General features: G+C 47.6%; 1 protein-coding gene across 6 annotated transcripts in view; it reads left to right on the top strand.

Annotated features, from left to right (window-relative positions):
• Positions 1 to 19532, top strand: part of REXO1 (RNA exonuclease 1 homolog) — a 45397-nt gene that overhangs the window by 15407 nt on the left and 10458 nt on the right. For 4 of the 6 annotated variants that reach the window (XM_084825854.1, XM_084825855.1, XM_084825857.1 and 1 more), the window contains 9 exons: positions 579 to 2278; positions 3437 to 3541; positions 8325 to 8559; positions 11745 to 11896; positions 12656 to 12793; positions 14951 to 15074; positions 15640 to 15753; positions 17577 to 17714; positions 19215 to 19328. In XM_084825854.1, coding sequence (XP_084681980.1) covers positions 579 to 2278; positions 3437 to 3541; positions 8325 to 8559; positions 11745 to 11896; positions 12656 to 12793; positions 14951 to 15074; positions 15640 to 15753; positions 17577 to 17714; positions 19215 to 19328 — 2820 coding nt within the window. Of the gene's footprint in view, positions 1 to 578; positions 2279 to 3436; positions 3542 to 8324; positions 8560 to 11744; positions 11897 to 12655; positions 12794 to 14950; positions 15075 to 15639; positions 15754 to 17455; positions 17757 to 19214; positions 19329 to 19532 lie in introns of those variants that run through there. The other 2 variants (XR_014786485.1, XM_084825858.1) reach the window with 2 other exon arrangements.

Here is a 19532-nt window from a genome sequence, read left to right as displayed (position 1 = left end):
CCCAAGCCATTCAGGCTTGCAGTCCTGTTGTGGTTGGGGCGGTCCTTTAGGTCCCAAGCCATTCAGGCGTGCAGTCCTGTTGTGGTTGGGGGGGGGGGTCCTTCAGGTCCCAAGCCATTCAGGCGTGCAGTCCTGTTGTGATGCGGGGGGTCCTTTAGGTCCCAAGCCATTCAGGCATGCAGTCCTGTTGTGATTGAGGGGGGTGTCCTTTAGGTCCCAAGCCATTCAGGCGTGCAGTCCTGTTGTGATGGGGGGGGGGGGTCCTTTAGGTCCCAAGCCATTCAGGCGTGCAGTCCTGTTGTGAATGGGAAGATAAGCAAGTTCAGGTACTAGTTCTTTCATACTCCTACATATTGAAGACGTATCATGACCAGGTAGAATGGCTGCTGCTGAAGGCAGTTCCAAGGAGCGGACAAGCCAAACAGCAGCTGGTCCCAACCTGGCCAGGAGCTGCTTAGGGTGGGGGAACTTGCTGTCTCACCTCCCCTTCTGATCCATCCTGGTAGATTGTTATCCATTGGGATTTGATGGGAATTTTAGGAGGAAGGGTAATATTAATGTTTTCTTTTCCTTCCAAGGGTGCGGCTACGACCCTTACAACCCGGAACTTCTCAAGCCCACAGCGCAAAGCAGCAATGGCTCCTTGGGGGATATTACCAAGTCGGCCGCCAGCATTCTGGAGATCGAGTTGGTAGACAAGGCTATTGAGGTCGCTAAGAACGAATATGAGCTCGAGCAGAAAAAATATGAGGAGCTTTTGGAGACGGCCAAGGCCCCTTCACTTGCTTCCAAGGCTGCTGAGTTAGCAATACCCAACTCGTTTCCTTCCTTGGAATATACCCCAGGCAGCTACAATGTCAGTGGTAATGCTGACTACAATCCTACTCCTCTTGTGGTGGCTGCTTCTAGTCAGTCCAGCAAATATACCTTGGATTCTTTCAACAATGTGAAATCCAAGGGCAGCTCGCTGGAGTATGTTCCCACAATGGTCTCCCAGCCGAAGAAGTACAGCTGTCCTGTCACAAATAGCAAATATATCATTGACAGCTCTAAGCCTTCTACGGATTTGGAGTATGACCCTCTTTCAAATTACTCTGCCAGGCTCTTGAGCAAAGCCAAGGAACAGAAGGGGACCAAGCGGAAGAGAGCAGTTGATCTTGGGGAAGTATATTCTCCTTCCCTCAAGAAACATTGCGATGCAACTAGCAAGGATGAGCCAGTCGCCAGGTTCTCTGACTCGGAAGAGGAATGCCAAATGACTTCTATCTTCCCCTTGAAATCTAAAGGTAGTTCGGAGAGCAAATTAACTGGTAGGTTGGTTGACAAAGACAAGGGAACCCAACAGATGGATTCTAGTTCTCGGCAGATGAAAGAGACTGCTGTGCAGTATGACATGGGAGACATTGAAAGCCCTCAGGTAGCTGTTGTCAAAGACTTGCTGGAGAAGGATGCCAAGTTGGCCAAAGCACCTTCTAGCAGGGGCACAAAAGAGGTGGAGAAAAACAAAGGGGCATCAAAGGACAAGCTGAAAAAGAAAAATGCCGATGGTCACAAGACAGAACATAAAGACCGAACCAAAATGGCAGACAAGGAGAAGATAGATGCGAAGGGGCCGCACAAAAACGGGGAGAGGAGTAAGGACAAACATGGCAAGTCCCGTGTCGATGGGCACATGAAGAAGCTTGAGAAGCCAAAATCTATGATAGGAGCTGGAAGTAAGGAGGAGAACTCTGGCAAGAACAGAAATTTTGGCCAAGGATCTGGCCCTGAGAAAGCAGAAGCTGGTAAGAAGGATGGTAAGCTGAAGCCCGCTGACTTGAAAAAGAAGATGGAGGCTTCTAGGTCTGAACAGAAAGACAGGAGAGGCAAGCGACCAGCCTCTGAGAGGCCCAAGGCAAACTCCCTGGCTTTGGGAAACTCTGAGGCCAAGTGCAAGGTTAAACAGCGGGCGCTAAGTCACGTTGACCTCTTTGGGGACGAGAGTGGGGACGAGGGGCAGGCAGTGCCGCCTCTTCCTGTTGCCTTCCCTGACGTCAGCTCAGACTCAGATGGTGACGGCAGCTGTTTCGCTTTGCCCCAGGACAACGGAGTGATGTGCATCAAGCAGCCTAAACTGTCCAAGGCTCCTTCGGTGTCATCCTCCTCTTCCAGTGAGGTTGATTATTCTGTTCTGGAGAAGGATCTGGACTTTGAATCTGACCCGATGGAGGAGTGCCTTCGGATTTTTAACGAATCTACTGATGTCAAAATGGAAGACAAAGGCAGGCTGGGAAAACAGGTAAAGGTTGGGTCTGGGCAACTTAGAGCAGGAGGGGAGTCTCTAGTAGCTTGGTCTTGTGTGTGTCTTCACTCAGAAGCAGGTCCCTCTGAATTCGGTGGGGCTTACTCCCGGGAAGGTTCGATAGCGCTATACCCTTAGTAGTGCTTCGAGTGTGACAGTGTGCCCAGCCAGGTTGGCTCAACCCCTTTTTGAGTTTAATGAGAAACATTAAAAAAAAAAAAGTGATATTAACCCAGTGAAGCTGAGCATGTTGTAAAAGGAGACACGGGAAGGTTTAAAATGGGGTGGGGATTCCATTCAGTTTGACCTTGCTGGTGGAATTGGCTTACCCTCACCTGTAGGAACACGATAGCTGAAGATTTCATCAAAGGGGAGGAAAATATTCCAGGAAGGTGTAGAAACTGGCTCGCAAAGCAACCTTTGTCCTCCAGAGCCACTGGGCCCAGCAGACATCGCAAAACAACGTAGGCGTGATATTAACTGCTGGGGATATATTTTCAGCGCACTCTCAGGGTTGCTTTTTGGGGAGTCAGATTCAACAGTGTTGCTATTGGGTGGAATGATGGGTGTTCGCAGGAGTGTCTGCGAAGCCAGGTAGGAAGGCCCAAATCTTGGTAATCTAGAGTTGCTGATATTAAGAGCTCCCCCCCCCCAGCGCTGCGCCACAACAGTAGTTCTTTTTAATAACCCCTCTGCAAAACTTCCACAGCTTGAGTTGTGCCAAGCCCAAAATGAGTTCCTTTTGCCCCAGGGGCAGCACTTCATCTGCGAATCCACAAGTTCAGCTATAGGATATAGATGTTGCTGATAAATGGCTGTCATTGCAGGCAGAAGGTTGCGAGGCGAGGGCCTTCCTGGCTGTTGGGCCTTTCAAAGAAAGCAAAGTGCACTTTCTTACACTTCATCATGTGAGAGCTTGTGTGAAACGCCCTTTTCCCCCTCAAGGTTAGCTGTCTTTCTTTGGTTACACCTCCCCCCCCCCCACACTGACAGCCTGCATCTTCCCTCCTGTTTCTAAGAGGCTTCCCTTTCGTGATTCCATTAGTGTGGACCAAGGCTCCCATTTAAAAAAGGAGGAGGGGAAAGCCCATGGAGCAGAAAGAGCATCACTTGCCTTGCAAACATGCTGTATTTTCTCTCTTCCCCACCCCCCAGCCACTGAAAGAGGAAGGATTTGAGGAAAAGATGACGGAGGACAGTTTAACCACGCTCTTTCCTGGCCAGAAAAGGAGGATCTCTCATGTAACGAAACAAGGAAATGTAAGTGGGTTTCAAAGCTGCGCTGAACAGGTGCGTATGTGGTATGGTCTGCGATGTAGTCATTCTCCAACCCTGCTGATGCAGACCTTGACATATGTCCAACCCAGAAGAACGGGATTTGGAATGCGTATGCTGAACAGCGTGTGGAACGTAGGCTTAATGTTTGAAAGTTCTAGAAAGCCTTAACAATGTACACTGGGGTGCCTGTGTTCTTACATATGTCTTAGAGTCAGCCTTCTTCACATGTTGCATGAAGGAGCAACATGGATTCAAAGGGGCTGCGGGGATGTGCATTGAGTCCTGGGCCCTGGGGGTGCACAGCCTCTCTCAGCCCTTCCTATGTTGAGGACTTAACTTCTGCAGCAGGGAGTCTTCTCTGCTCGGGGAGGCCCCCTGTGTGGTGTGGAACCCTGATCTTGGATTTTGCATTGCACGGGGATCGTTGTCCATGAAGGCCTCTGCTCCTCCTCCCGCAGCTGTCAGCAACACCAGCCATTCCGGCAGGCTGTACAGAGGGAGATGAGAGGGGAAGCAGGGGCGTTCCACCAGCCCTGCGGAAAGGCTACTTAATTTTCCCCTCTTCCCGTCCCTTTTGCCTCCCGTGTTGTGTCTTTTTAGAAGCCTGCGGGCAGGGGCTGTCTTGTTTTACTGATTCTGTGTCAGCCGCTCCGGAAGCCTTTTTGGCTGAGGAGCTCCATAAAATACTTGAGATAAATAAATAAAGTTATCCCTCAACATGTGAGTGGCCAAGCCATGTGGGTGCAGGACTGGGGCTAAATGCATAGCCCCACAGTCCTTTTGTACTCATGTTGTTCCTTTGCACAAGCAACACATAAAGTGGGCTAGTGAATATCTAAGATTTTGTGTTCAACATTTAGGTGTGAATAGTGAGGATTTCAAGTGGTTTATGGTTGTTGTAAATGACCCTAATTTTCCAGGCTTGGATATCATTGCCTATTATTTCATTTTTAAAGGTAAATATGTATCCTGAGGGGCTTTGTGTTTTGTCATCCGAGCTAGGGGTGGGAGGGGAGAGAGGGAATTGTTGTATGATTTTGTATAACACAATTGTTGTTGTTGTTGTTCAGTCGTTCAGTCGTGTCCGACTCTTCGTGACCCCATGGACCATAGCACGCCAGGCCTTCCTGTCCTGCGCTCTCTCCCGGAGAGTGCTCAAGTTCATATTCATTGCATCCGTGATGCTATCTAGCCATCTCATCCTCTGCCGTCCCCTTCTCCTTTTGCCTTCAGTCTTTCCCAGCATCAGGGTCTTTTCCAGGGAGTTTTCTCTTCGCATTAGGTGGCCAAAATATTGGAGCTTCAGCTTCATTATCTGTCCTTCCAATGAGCACTCAGGGTTGATTTCCTTTAGGATGGACTGATTTGACCTCCTTGCAGTCCAGGGCACTCGTAAGAGTCTTCTCCAGCACCACAGTTCGAAAGCATCAATTCTTCGGCGCTCAGCCTTCCTTATAGTCCAGCTCTCACAGCCATACATTACTACTGGGAAAACCATAGCTTTGATTAGACGGACCTTTGTCGGCAAGGTGATGTCTCTGCTTCTTACTATGCTGTCTAAGTTGGCCATAGCTTTCCTCCCAAGGAGCAAGCGTCTTTTAATTTCATGGCTACAGTCACCGTCTGCGGTGATCTTGGAGCCCAAGAAAGTAAAATCTGTCACTGCTTCCATTTCTTCCCCTTCTATATGCCAGGAAGTGATGGGGCCAGATGCCATGATCTTAGTTTTTTTAATGTTGAGTTTCAAACCAGCTTTTGCACTCTCCTCTTTCACCCTCAACAAGAGGCTCTTGAGATCCTCTTCGCTTTCTGCCATTAGGGTGGTATCGTCTGCATATCGGAGGTTGTTGATAATTCTCCCAGCAATCTTAATTCCGACCTCTGATTCATCCAACCCGGCATTTCTCATGATGTACTCTGCATATAAGTTAAATAAGCAGGGTGACAATATGCAGCCTTGTCGTACTCCTTTCCCAATTTTGAACCACTTGGTTGTTCCATGTCTGGTTCTTACTGTTGCTTCTTGACCCTCGTACAGGTTTCTCAGGAGACAGGTAAGGTGGTCTGGTACTCCCATCACTTTCAGAATTTGCCACAGTTTGTTGTGATCCACACAATCAAAGGCTTTAGCGTAGTCAATGAAGCAGAAATAGACGTTTTTCTGGAATTCTCTTGCTTTCTCCATGATGCAGCGAATGTTGGCGATTTGATCTCTAGTTCCTCTGCCTCTTCTAAACCCAGCTTGTACTTCCGGTAGTTCTCGGTTCGCATACTGCTGAAGCCTAGCTTGTAGGATTTTGAACATCACCTTGCTGGCATGTGAAATGAGCGCAATTGTGCGGTAGTTTGAACACTCTTTGGCGTTGCCCTTCTTTGGAATTGGAATGTAAACTGACCTTTTCCAGTCTTGTGGCCACTGTTGAGTGTTCCAGATTTGTTGGCATATTGAATGCAGCACTTTAACAGCATCATCTTTTAGGATTTTAAATAGCTCGGCTGGAATACTGTCATCTCCGCTAGCTTTGTTGTTAGTAATGCTTCCTAAGGCCCACCTGATTTCACTCTCTAGGATGTCCGGCTCAAGTTCAGTGACTGCACTATCATGGCTATCGGGGACATTCAGATCTTTCCTGTATAGTTCTTCTGTGTATTCTTGCCACCTCTTCTTGATCTCATCTGCTTCTGTTAGGTCCCTGCCTTCTTTGTCCTTTATCATGCCCGTCTTTGCACAAAACGTTCCCTTGAGATCTCCAATTTTCTTGAAGAGATCTCTAGTCTTTCCCATTCTGTTGTTTTCCTCGATTTCTTTGCATTGTTCATTTAAGAAGGCCTTCTTGTCTCTCCTTGCTATTCTCTGGAACTCTGCATTCAGTTGGCTATATCTTCCCCTTTCTCCCTTGCTTTTCGCTTCCCTTCTTTCGTGAGCTACTTGTAAAGCCTCATCAGACAGCCACTTGGCTTTCTTGCATTTCTTTTTCTTTGGGATGGATTTCGTTGCTGCCTCCTGAACAATGTTACGGACCTCCGTCCATAGTTCCTCAGGCACTCTGTCTATCAGGTCTAATCCCTGAAATCTATTCCTCACCTCCACTGTATATTCATCAGGGATATGATTTAGGTCATACCTGAACGGATTAGTGGTTTTCCCTACGTTCTTCAATTTAAGCCGAAAGTGTCCTTTCGGGTTTGGCCCAGCCGCTTCACTCTTTCTGGCGCTACTTGGAAATACCCTCTGCTCTTCCCCAGTAGCATATTGGACACCTTCCGACCTGAGGGGCTCATCTTCCGGCGTCATATCTTTTAGCCTTGTGATACGTTCCATGGGGTTTTCTTGGCAAGAATACTGGAGTGGGTTGCCATTTCCTTCTCCAGTGGACCACATTTTGTCAGAACTCTCCACCATGACCTGTCCGTCTTGGGTGGCCCTGCACGGCATAGCTTATGGCTTCATTGAGTTACGCAAGCCCCTTCGCCACAACAAGGCAGTGATCCATGAAGGGGTATAACACAATAGCATTATATTAAAAAAAGAAGCCAGGTATCTTAAAAATGCTCTTCTCCCACAATGGCTTGCCTGACCACCGAGGTCAGCCCTGCCCTACTTCCCTCCACCACCAGATGTGCAAGTGGATGAATTGGAAGGGCGGAAGCAAGGCCCTCTCTGTTGTGGGAGCCAAGGTTATGGGATGCCTACTCCACCCAAAGGAGGTCCCCCTGGCTACATCTCTGATTGATTCCTGGCAGGCAGTAAAAATTACATCTCTTTCCCCTGGGCTTTTTTGACTGGAGGAGGCTTTATTTTTAATAACAGTTCATTGATACCGCTTCCCATTTTAAATTTTCCATGTTGTCTAGTTGTGTTTTTACATCATTTGTTTTGTTCATAGTTTTCTGTGTTTTGTTTAGAAAAAGTACTGCTATGATACTGAGTTTTATGTTCTGTGGTCCGCTTTGAGTGCTTACCTACATTAGAAAAGCAGGATCTTAAAATACTGTGAAAGAGATAAATATCCCCAGTTTAACATAGTGAATTCTGAAAACAAATGTTATTTGTTTTTCTACCATTTGGATGAAGCACCAGTGAATGCCAGCAGCCAAATTTAGGTAACCATTAACATTCACTGGGTATTTCCGAAGCTTCCGGATGTTCACCAGCTTTGTTGACATGCAAACACTGGCGTTTGGCCTGCGGTCAGCACATCTAATGTTCTGGCTGATATTGTGTCCTCTGCTCGTTCGTCCATTAAGCCCTCCCCTGTGGCCAAAGAGATAAGGGACAGGTGAAATGGGTTGGAAATCCCACAACTCAAATATTTGCAGGTTCTTAGTAAGCGTTATGCCACTGTCCCCAAATCGCTTTGCAAAGGAGCTCGGATTTGGGGTCGGGGCGGGGAGAACAAGCTTATGCACCTTGGCTGCTGCTTCCCATGCAAGCTGAGGTGAGGGCAGAGGGCTCTTTAGCCCCCCCCCACCCCCCGTTGTTGATGATGGTAGAGTGCTCTCCTCCAATCCCTCAGAAGCTCTCTTCCATAGCTGGTGTGAACTGCCAAAGTAAATGGAATGCTGTGCTGCTTGCCGTGTCTTCAAAGAACTCTTTGTCTGTGTCTTGTCTTGTGTAGGAGTGAATCAGTGGGTCTCTGGCCCTTTACTTCATCTGCTCAAAATAAAGCCATAATTTGGGGTGCCCCAACCAGGGTGGCTAAATCCCAGGTGACCCTTCACTGCTCTTGACCGTGCAAACGAGTGCCTCACTTTCCCTGTGCAGGTCGAAGTCCCGAGCAAGTCCGTTGTCCGACCCTACCGGCCCCCAACCGCCCAAGAGGTCTGCTACCAGAGGATCCAACTGGCTCAGAAGCAGGCAGTACAGCTGGCCCAGCAGCAGCCGCCGCCAACGCAGTTGTCTGCGGTGCCCCAAAGAGGCTCCCCTGCAACCCACAAAGGAGGAAAGAAACGGATTGCCCATGTGCCCAACGCGGCCTTTCCTGCAGCCTCAAAGTGTGGTGAGAGAGCACGTCTGCTTCGCTCTTGCGGAAAACCGTTTCCAGCGGGAGAGCTGGCTTATTGCACTTCTAGCCCAGGGATGGGAAGTCTGCAGTGTGCTGGGCTTACCCATTTGGCTTGCCAACCTCTCCCCTGGCCCTGCCCCCACCAGGTATTAACATTTGTGATGCTCAGGCAGCGTTACCACAAATTAGCGACGTCGCTGTCGTTTGCGATTGCCTGGTTTCGGAATACGGATTCACCCAGTTTGTAATGCGCATTATGAATCAATCATAGTTTTCCTCCTGGAAGAAGTTCTTGCTTGAGGATATACAACCAGGCTCTGCACACCTGTGATCTTTGTTTTCAGCTTCCCTTCAAAACTCCATCTTATTGTTTGTTCAAGTCCTGGACATTAGTCACAGCTTAGACAAAGCTGGGCAAAACCCCCGAAGGCCAATTTTTCAGGCTCCAGAGAGAACTTGTCCACAAGGCACACAGCTCAGGGAAGCTCTTGGGAGAACAGGAGCTGTGCACTCCCTGATCTCCTCTGACCAAGCTTGGGGAAGCTACTGAGCAACCTTTATATTTTTCCTGTAAGCCCTCCTAGGCCATGTGGCTGAAGCTGGGATGGTGGTGGTATGGGGATGGGGCATCTTCTCAGTTACATGAACTAGAGGGAAGCTCATGGGAAAACAGGTGAGGCTTTTCCAAATATCACCAAGGGAGCGTGTAAGCACGAAGTCAATTCCCATTTGAACTGAGAGGTGTTTGCCCATTGCTACTGGACAGACCCCATGTCTCTTTTATTATTACTATTTATTTATCTTCATTTCACTGGTGCAGGACAGTGTTTCTTAAACTGCTTCAGTTATTGGGGCACAAGCTGGGTTTTTCCCTCTTGTATTAAAACTGGAGGTGATGTGTTTGTGTCTAAAATGCAGCAAGTTGGATGCCTGCGTTCTTCAGGATTTGCCCAACTAATGGAATGTTGTTGTTTACATCTGTATCCTGCCTTTCCTCCAAGGAGCTCAAGGCTTTGAATGCATGTTCCTCCTTATCATTTTATCACATAAAGAAGCCTGTGAGGTAGGTTGGGCCAAGAGAGAGGTCGTCTGGTGTGCTTCATGGCTGTGTAGCGATTTTAATCTGGGTCTCCCCAGTCCTAGCCTGGCACTCTTAACTCATCTGGCATGCCAGCCTCTGCCCTGGCCTCGCTCCCTCCACTTGGCCCCCCTTCCTCCACTGGTGAGCTGTAATCTCTGATCAGCTGAGTAGTTTGGGCGTGTTCCTTCCCCCTCCGTGCTGCTCATCTGATGGGAGATTGCAGCTCCGTAGTGGGGAAGAGGGAGCATGGCTGTGTTCTGCTCCGTAGCTGCCTGTGAAGAAAGGCACATTTTTGTGCTGCTCTGTAAGCATGGAGCAGAGAAGCCAAGCAAGCTGAATGTGTGTCTGTGTATATGTGGGGTGTGTGTGTGTGTGCGCGCGCACGTGCTTTGGGCTGTAGCCAACTGCTAGTATACAACCTCCAACCACTTTCCTCTAAGGGAGGGTAGCCCTGTTCTACAGTTAAAAGTATCAGACTTGGATTGGAGAGACCCAGGTTCAAATCTAACCAGTACACCACACTGGCTCACCTCTCAGGCCCTCCTGTTGATCGTTCCGATTTATCTGCAGCACCTAGCCTTGGCCAGACAATTGAGCCTCCAATGGGAAGCTTTCGAGATCTCAAGATCTCTTCATCAGGCAAGATGTTACAAAAAGCAGGTTTGGCTGGGCGGGGGCAGGGGACACCTTACTTGACGGTGAAGTCACAGTGTGTACATGCATCTGAGAGGCTTATGCATTTTTTGTGACCGTTTGCTTGGCCTGATAAAGATATTACACTAATATGGATTTAGGATTTTTTCTTACAGTCAACATGGCTACCTTTATTTTCCCTCCACCGTTTTAGGCAATCTACTTGTGAATACCAGAGGTTAGGGCGAAAGAACTGTGCATGCTATTCTATCACGCCCTTCTCCAAGCTTCCTGGAGGCATCTAGCTGTCTAGTGTTTGCCGCTAGTCATGACTGTAATATGGAACCTTCCAGTTCAGATGCAGTTTACCCCCTATGGCCACTTCTGGGCACCGGAGTTAAAAAGGGCAATAGGAAATTGGTAGGGCTTCAGAGGAGGGCAATGAAGATGGTCAGCAATATGGTAAACAAGTCTGATGAGGAAAGGTTGAAGGAACCAGATATGTTTAGCCTGTAGAAGAGAGGGCTAAAGGTAGAGATTGTGTGGTAGCATTTCACATCCCTTGAAGGGCTGCCACACAGAAGAGGACAAAGACTTGTTCTCCACTGCTACCCCAGAGAATAGAGCGAAGGAGCTTACGTTACAGGAGGGCAGATCTCAGTTGAGCACAGTAAGAAATGGGATGGTGAAAGCTGTTTGACAATGGAGCCAATGACCTAGAAGGGTGGGCAGGCAACCCTGCACTGGAGGTCTTCAGGGGGAGGCCGTGCAGCCATCTGCTGGGGGTGCTGAAGCTCAGGATTCTCTGAGTCAAACCGGGGGTTGGGCTAGGCGGCCTACAGCAGGGGTGTGCAACTTGTGGCCCTCCAGATGTTTTAGCCTAAAACTCCCATCAGCCCTCACCACTGGCCGTGCTGACTAGGGCCGATAGAAGTTGTAGGCCAAAACATCTGGAGGGCCACAAGTTGCCTATTCCTGCTGAAGCTCCTGTTCTTGACCCCAGCCTACCATGCAGTGCCATGGCTATACCGCTTTTACTTTGACATGGCCTGTTCTCTTTTCTTCTAGAATCCTCGTAGTCAAGTCAAGAGGCATTAAAAGTGCAAACTAGGAACTTTTTTTTACTAGACATTCATACCCCATCCTTCCAATAAACGAAAACTTTCCCAGTACAGATTACGATAAACGTGTAAACCATAAAAAAGAACAATCAAATAAATGCGATGAAAGAATGATGACGGAATCAAAAGTAGCGTACTCAGGATCTCCTAAGAGTTGAGGCATAACTAATCTGTGCTAAATGATCATGAATGTTGTAGGTTTGATCAGGTGCCAGAAATGGGCCAGGGCAGCCTTCTTCCCACCCTTGACTTGCACAGCTCTGACAGCAGCAAGCAAGTTCCAGATTTGGGGCTTAGTTCTCAATATTGTCCTGATTTTGTTTTGTTTTTCTCTGCCCTTCCAGCCCCTGGAGGTCTTAAGAAAACCTTTCCACCTGGGAGTGCAGTATCATCCAATAGTGCTCTGTCTCTGAAAGCTCGTACGCTCGCTGGCATGACATCCAAGACGACAACCACAAATGTCCCAAAAAGGATAGCGCACGCGCCCACACTGCAGGTTAACACCGCGCCCCCAAATGGACCCTGGAATCACTTTGCAATAGAGCAGGGGGTGGGCAGCAGGTAGACCTGGATCTACTGGTAGATCCCTGGGTGATTTGCAGTAGAACAAGGATTTCTCTCTACCCATTATTTAACAATAGCAGCAACAAAGTGACTCCCCTCCTGCCCCAAGTTATCCCGTTTGAAATGAAGAAAGCTTGAGGTGACCAGAAGTGAAATTCTGTGTGGAAGGACTGTGGGCTCTATTCAGTTCTGGTACTCAAAACAAATTCCTGGATACAGAGTTCTTTAATTCTAAGTGTATGTCCATTGCATGAGGCTCCCGCTGGTAGATTTTGGGGTTCTAGTAAAAAATCTAAAAAAGGCCTGAGGTCTGCCTGCCCCTGCAATAGAGTGCATAGAATATACATCAGGAAGTGATTTTATCCTCAGATGTTTGAGAGAATGGACACGACAGGCCATTCATTGATGGCTAGCCACATGTTGGGTGAAACTGCTTCCTTTTGTCTGTTCTGAGCAGGACAGGAAGGGGCTGTAGCTCAGTGGTAGAACATCTGATTTGCATGAAGGGGGTCCCAGGTTCAGTCCTGGGCAGCACCTCCAGTTGCAAAAATCTTATGTAGCAGGTGGTGGGGAAAGGTCTAGGATAAGGCAGTTTCCTGTGTCTAGGAGAGCAACCTGTGAGAAATAGGGCAAGCACTGGAGTGACTGAATTTCTCACAGTCCATTCTCCACCCCTTCCCCCTTTCTTTAGAGTGCGACCTTAAAAAGACCAGTTATTCCCACCGAGTTTGGTGCCAGGGTCCCCACCAATGTCCGCCAGAGGTACCTCAATCTCTTCATTGACGAGTGCCTGAAGTCGTGCCTCTCGCAGCAGGAAGCATTTGACAAGGTTTGTGCCGGGGGGGGGGGGGGGGGTTATAACCAGCTCCAGAACCTTTATAGGGATGGGGGAGAAATTGGTTCGGTTCACATCTTAATGCAAACCTACTTAAATTGTGCTTCCGGAATCAATACATGAACTGAATACATGGTTATCCTTCAATATTGGCACTTCTACTCTGATCAAAGAAGTGTCATGTGTACATATGTTGCTGAAAGTAGCATACAAAAATGCATTATATTGGGAGAAATGACTGCAAAAATGCACATACGAGGCAAAATAGCTTACAAGAATGTGTATATTAGGAGAAATGCGCAAAAAAGCATAAACCTCCTTGTGCTTTTAAAAAAAATTGCAAAGTAATGTCAAAACAAGACAGAACAAAGCTAAGATGGAAAAAATGCAAAACTCAACCAAACCAAAATTGACATAGTTGTCCATCTCTAATCCTTAGCAGTTTGCACCTCATTAACGTTCACTGCAAGCCTAAAGGATAGATGGAATGAGACACTTAATGCAGAAGACTTACGAGTTTCGTTAACAAACCTGCCTACCTTTCTCAGGGTTTGGCAGGACATGATCCAGCCAAATTTGGAGTTCTGTGAAGGTCCTGTTCAAACAGAGGCAGTCTCAAACATACTTAAACTTACGTGCTTCAACTCGAACTTACATGCTTAAAAACCTTATTTTTAAAAGGACATTCCCCGTATTAAAAATAAAACACTGAAAAATGAGAGAAACCTTTTGACTGGTGCTTTGGTTCAGCCTTTATAGCAGGAGAAGAAACTATAGCCTCAAAATACTGCTTCCTTCAGTACTAGTCCTCATGAAGGTTGTAATGCTGGTGGCGTATATGTACCACTTCAGACTGTAAACAGGCCACATGTCACTGAATGTTTCTCCACATAAAAACAAAAAATACGCAGCTGGGATGTCTGAAGGAAGAGTTCTAGCCAAGCCCTTTTTGTCATGCTAGTTTTCTAGGTGCAGGGGTTAAAATTTGTGGTAGGGGGAGGTGTTTATAAAGGAGAATTCCATCATGTGAGCCCCTGCTTAAAGCTTGAAGGTGGTCCAGTCACCTGCTCACTGCATCAGTTTTTTAGACATGACCGTTGCGTAAATCTGAAGGTGCAGGTTTTATGCATGGTTTGAACCCGGCCCTGCCAGTAGGCCCAAAACATTCACTTTCACTTTCTATTTATTTTAATCCCTCTTTCCAGACACCCCCACCCCCACCCCTGGCTTGAAGCAGCTCCCATCAGTCAAAAATGCTGTGGTGCCAATGTCAGCAGGCACTGTACATAAATAATAAAAATGAGACCTGGGGAGTGGGGAAAGAAAGTAAATGTTGAAAAGCTCTCCTGCCTGGTTGCCTGGAGCTGTTTCTCTTGTTGAGAGGTGACCAGGTGTGTGGCTATTTTTATATGTCTTGATTTAACCGCAGTTGGAGGTGGACACCGCCAGAAGAGGTTGGGCCCATTGATTTAAAGTATTTTTACCCCACTCTTCAGACGAAAAGATGCCCAGGCCAACTTACATACAATCAGTACAGCAAGACAGTCCCTGTTCATAGGCTTACGATCTAAAAGACACTACACAAAAGGAAAAAGGATGAGGAGGGTAGAGGAAAACAGGCAAACTCAGGCACCCATCCTTTGTAGTTCTCATAATGACCAGCTGGAAGGAAGAGGAGGAGGCCAGTGGAGCTGTTCTTTCAGCAAAGCTGATGGTTCTTCCCATATCCCTGCACCAGCACATTCAGGTTGTGCTTTTTGGGAGGTGGCGTGTCAGCCCACCGCTTGAGACCTTCAGATTGCTAACACTGTGGCAGGTTGTGTGTGTCTCGGTGTTGGAGTCATCTTGCAGGAAGGACAAAATCCTGGGGAAATCCTCATGAGTGAGTTGGCAGCTACCTCCAAACAGATGGACCATCCGTGGTGGTGAAGTCTGGGATCCTTGGTGGCGTTGCTGCTTCTGCCCCAGGTGGAGTTGGCTGCCCGACTAATTGGGCTCATGTTTCTACCCGGAAGCAGCAGGTCCCGAGTTCTAAGTCGGGACGTCAAGCTTGGCCGCCAGCAGCCCTCCTGTCGTAGCTCGTCACTGTAGTTGAGCAAACCTGTCTGCTAAACTTGAAAGTGCTGAAGACTTGAACGGTGCCGTTCGCAGGCTCTGTCAGAGGAGAAGGTGGCGTACGAGCGCAGCACCAGCCGGAACATTTACCTGAACGTGGCGGTGAACACCCTGAAGAAGCTGAGGAGCCTGCTGCCACGCCCCTCGCAGGACGCCCACAGTACGTACCGCTGCGTTGCTTCTTAACGGCAGAGTGAAAGTTCGCTGCCTGCTTTTGCTTGATTCAGCCCTCTCCATATCTCCCAATGACGCTTAAGCCTCCTTCTCAACTCCTTTGGAATACATATGTAACAAATCGACCCAGAACAGACCTTGGATGTGTGGAGCAGAATGAGAGGAAGCCCTTCCTACCCACCCAGTGGGCATAATTCCAGGGGCAAAGCTTCCTACCATGTGGTCCATAACATTTCTGAAAATGAACACTGTAGTCTGGATGGGCTGTGTCGCGTCATTCCTGCCCATGCTTTGTTCTCACCCGGGGGGTGCTTCTTTACAGGTGTGATCCATGCCACGGGAGACTGGGGTATGTCTTGCCAGTCCTAAAACAACTACACTGGCCCCTGGCTCCTGTTTGTGCACACCATTCCAGGTGCAGCGCTTAAGCTTTAAGGCCCTCAGTGGGTTGAGACCTGCAAAGCAGGTTCAAATGGACACTCTTCTTTGGTCACTCAAGACAGCATGTTAATGTGCCTGGTTTATGTCTGGCTTTTTCCTTCCCCTTCCAGAGACCAGCAACCGGAAAGTGGTTTCTCATGAAGCCATGCTAGGGGGGAAACTGGCCGCCACAACCAGCTTTACGCTGAACCGCTCCACGAGCTTGCGGGTGGAAAACCTGACTGGTACGCCCCTCTTTCTGTCATGTTCATGACGGCTCTGGGTCAATATTTTCCGTAGTCGAAGGTGTTGGTTTTATTCTTTTCATAGAATCATAGAATACTAGGGTTGAAAGGGGTCTACAAGGCCATCGAGTCCAACCCTCTGCTCAGTTTAGGAATCCAAGTCAGTCCATGGGGCAGCTTAATAAAACTATGATGTATCCCTAATATAATGGAACCAGTAGTACCAATCTTAAAAGCGATTCAGAGATTTGTAAAAGTATAAAAGGCAATGGGCCGAGATAGTCTTCTAACAGCTGTTGAGAAGATAACCAGCTGTGAAGTGACCAGGCAGACTTTGTGGGCAAAGTATTCCATAGCCAAGGTGCAGCGCCTAGTAAAATAAATCTTTAGATGACGAATTGCATGCGTTTTAACTGAGCGGTCAAATGCGCATAAGCTTTATACTTTTATAAAGCAGTTAGTTTTGAAGCCAAAAAGTATTCTGCTTTTTTCAGTGGTTCATGCACAAGGTTATAGTGTTTTGTTTATTTGTGGTATTTATAGGCTGCCCTATAGCAAACATGTGAACTGGGCAGCACACAGAATAAAATAACGATTTAGAGATATAAGAAGATTAAAACAGATTAAAGAAAACACAGCAGAGAACAAATATTTTTTTGGCAGAGCTAAAACAACATTAAAAACGACATGAGTTTAAAAGCTTGGGAAAATACAGTTATTTGCCTGGCACTGAAAAGGCTAGGATCTGAGGGTTCAAATCACAAGAAAAAGGATTTGGACAAAACATTAGGAAGAACTTCCTCACTCAGTGTGCTCTTGGGCGGTGGCACAGGCTACCTCAGGAGGTGGTGGACTCTCTGGCATCAGAGGCTTTTAGGCAGAGGCTGAAAAGCCATTTGGTGCTGTAGCAGCGGATATCCTGCCTTGGCAGAGGGTTGGATTAAGTGATCTTCCGGGTCCATGTGGGAGGAGGCAATCCTTCAAGCAGCAAGGACCCAAACTGTGGAGGTGCCATGTTCAAAGAGGGATTGCCTCCCGTGCGAGAGAGAGGCGGCCGGTGGATGACTCTTTCAAGATGGCGGCTTTTAGAAGCACTTTATATTAACAATCGTATTTTTGAAACTGCTTGGCGATTCAGGGAACAAGCTTCCACATTTGATTTTCATTTCATTTGTTCTATTTCTATACTGCCCTATAGCCAAAGTTCTCCGGACAGTTCACAAAAATTAGAAAAAGTTAAAATGCATTCTATAATGTATAAAACACAGAACAAATAGCACACACAGCAACAACATATATCTAAAACAATTTAAAACTATCAGCTAGAGACAATCAAGAGACTCCTTATATGCTGCCAGATGCCTGAGAGAAGAGGGCAGTTTTAACCTGGCGCTGAAAAGATGACAATGTTGGCACCAGGCGGGCCTCATCAGGGAGATCATTCCATAAATGGGGGGCCAGCACCAAGAAGGCCCTCTCCCTTGTTGCTGCCCTCCAAGTCTCCCTCGGGGGAGGCACCCAGGGGAGGGCCTTGGATGCAGAGCAGGGTAATCGCAGAGAGGCCTGTCTGGCACCTATGTCATGGTAGTTTTCAGCATTTTTATTTTCCCAGGCGTTTAAAGAAACCCGTGAATTTTTAGTTCTGTATCTGAGCTGGTTTTATGCTGCGCTACCTGCTGTCATGTTTCTCTTTTTGTTGTAGAGGTTTTTCTCCATTATGATGTTTTGAAAGTTTATGTAAGCCAGTCTGAATATTTCTATTTTGATGGCTGGGGTATTGACCTGGGAATGAATGAGTGTTTCCTAGCCTTCGTCATCTTCAGGCGCTGCCTTGTACCGAAGGCTGAAGGAGTACGTGTTGATGGAGGAGGACTTGAAGGAGCACGGTTACCCTATGCCATGTCCTGAAAAGCCTGGACGGGCAGTTGTCTTTGCTGCGGAAGAGAGGAAAACGGCTGATAGTAAGCTCTGCTGTGGGGGTGAGGGTGACTTGGCTACCGTCATCTAGGGGCAGTCTTGGAGCATGTCCGGTGCAGATCTGCATGGTGGGCAGGAATGAGAGAGTGAGGGAGACGGACAAAGATTGCCCTGGAGTTTGCTCCAGCTGTACCCCCCCGACCCCAAACAGGGCCATCTACCACCACTTGCCCTTTGAGGGGCGGGGGGTTCTACACATGCTGTTCCTACCAGGATCTCTAACCCAGTATCAGTTATCTGCTCTGCAGGGAGCATGCAACAATCCTTGGCAGGAAAGTTACAGCAGCTAGATGCCCCCAGGGTCTGATGTGGTCTAAGGCAGCTTTTTGTGGCTGAGATCAGCTGAAACATGAGAAACTGGGGTAGATTGCCTCAGTCCAGGAGATCCAGCCTGTAATTTAAGGGGCCGCTCAGCCCACCAGGTGGTGGTCCAGGGCGGGTAGTTTCCGCTGCAGAAAGTGATTCAAAAGGCATTAAGAGAAAATAAAAATGGCAAAACACAAGTCCCTTTACCCTAGCTGTCCTTAGAATTTTCTAGGCTGCTTCTTCCTGCTCCCACTTCAGACTCTGCTCTCACATGAGGCTCTGCTCTTACTAGCTCTTTCGCTCTCTTTATATACCCTCTTCCCTCAAAACCGAAAGTACTGCGTGAGACCTGAAGAAATGAAACCTAACCGGAGAAATGAAACTGCTCTTCTCAGGTTACCCCCTCCCAGCAGAAAACTCCAGGCCTCTTATCCTGACCGTTTTTCCTTAAAGGCCATAAACCTTCACAATCTGATACTGTAAAGTATGAGCCCAAAACACATTTTGACACAAATGTCTTCATTTATGGCCTAATATAACAACACAAGACTCCACAAATCTTGGGCTCATGTATGCAAATCTTTAAAAGGAGGAAGGCTAACAATTCTCGTCAAACGCCTGTTGTAAGCTGCCATCTTAAATAGACAATCATGCTTCGATGTGGCCGTCGGAAAAACCAATTAACCTATCTGGCATTATCCATAAAAATCTCCTCCTCCGCCTTCATAGACTGAATGAAAGTCACGATACAGGTAAAATGGCTTGGGTCCTAGTCAGCCTCCCTTGGCGTAAATAGTCCAAGCTTTTCCTGGCGTCAGAAGCAAAGCTTTTCTCCCACATAAGGAAGGAAGCTGCAATAGGAAGTGTCCTTCATCTGTCCAAATTATATGGAGGGACAAAGCACTTCAAGCATTTCAATGCTTATTGCAGTTCTTCCCTGTGCCACAAGGGGGCACTGCTGCAGAGTGTTTTAGGATATGAAATAAACACGCCGTCCTTTTTCTTTTCTAAAACCACTTTTGCAAGGACCAGAAGTTAGGGGAATAAACAGGGGATCTTCAGAGGATCCTCTTTAAAAAATATCAGCTCTTTCAAAGGAGAGAATATAAGAATGGAGGCAGATACCTGGATTGAGCAAAAATCGGTACATGTGCACATGCCCTTTTTTGTGCTTCAAGGTTCCTGTAGAGTTTGCTGCCGCTGCGGCACTGAGTATATGGTAACAGCATCTGGCAACTGTGTCCGGAAGGAGGAATGCGTCCATCACTGGGGAAGGTTGCGCAAGCAAAGAGGTAATTCATGGCATTGTCATTTTTTATTCCATCCTTCCTCCAGACGTGCTCCTGGTGGTATAGATGATTCTCTCTCCTCACCCCCACCCCACTCAGATTCCTGCTCAGCAATTTAAACAATCATCTGAGCCTAGCCTACCACCCATGGTTGTTGTGAAGCTTAAACTGGGAGAACCCATAAATACAACCCCAGGTGTTTGGGGG

This window comes from Heloderma suspectum, chromosome Z, assembly GCF_057233095.1.
Source record: "Heloderma suspectum isolate Gila_16-S chromosome Z, 16-S_ref, whole genome shotgun sequence".
Lineage (NCBI taxonomy): Eukaryota > Metazoa > Chordata > Lepidosauria > Squamata > Helodermatidae > Heloderma > Heloderma suspectum.
This window is presented reverse-complemented; position numbering and strand designations above follow the sequence as displayed.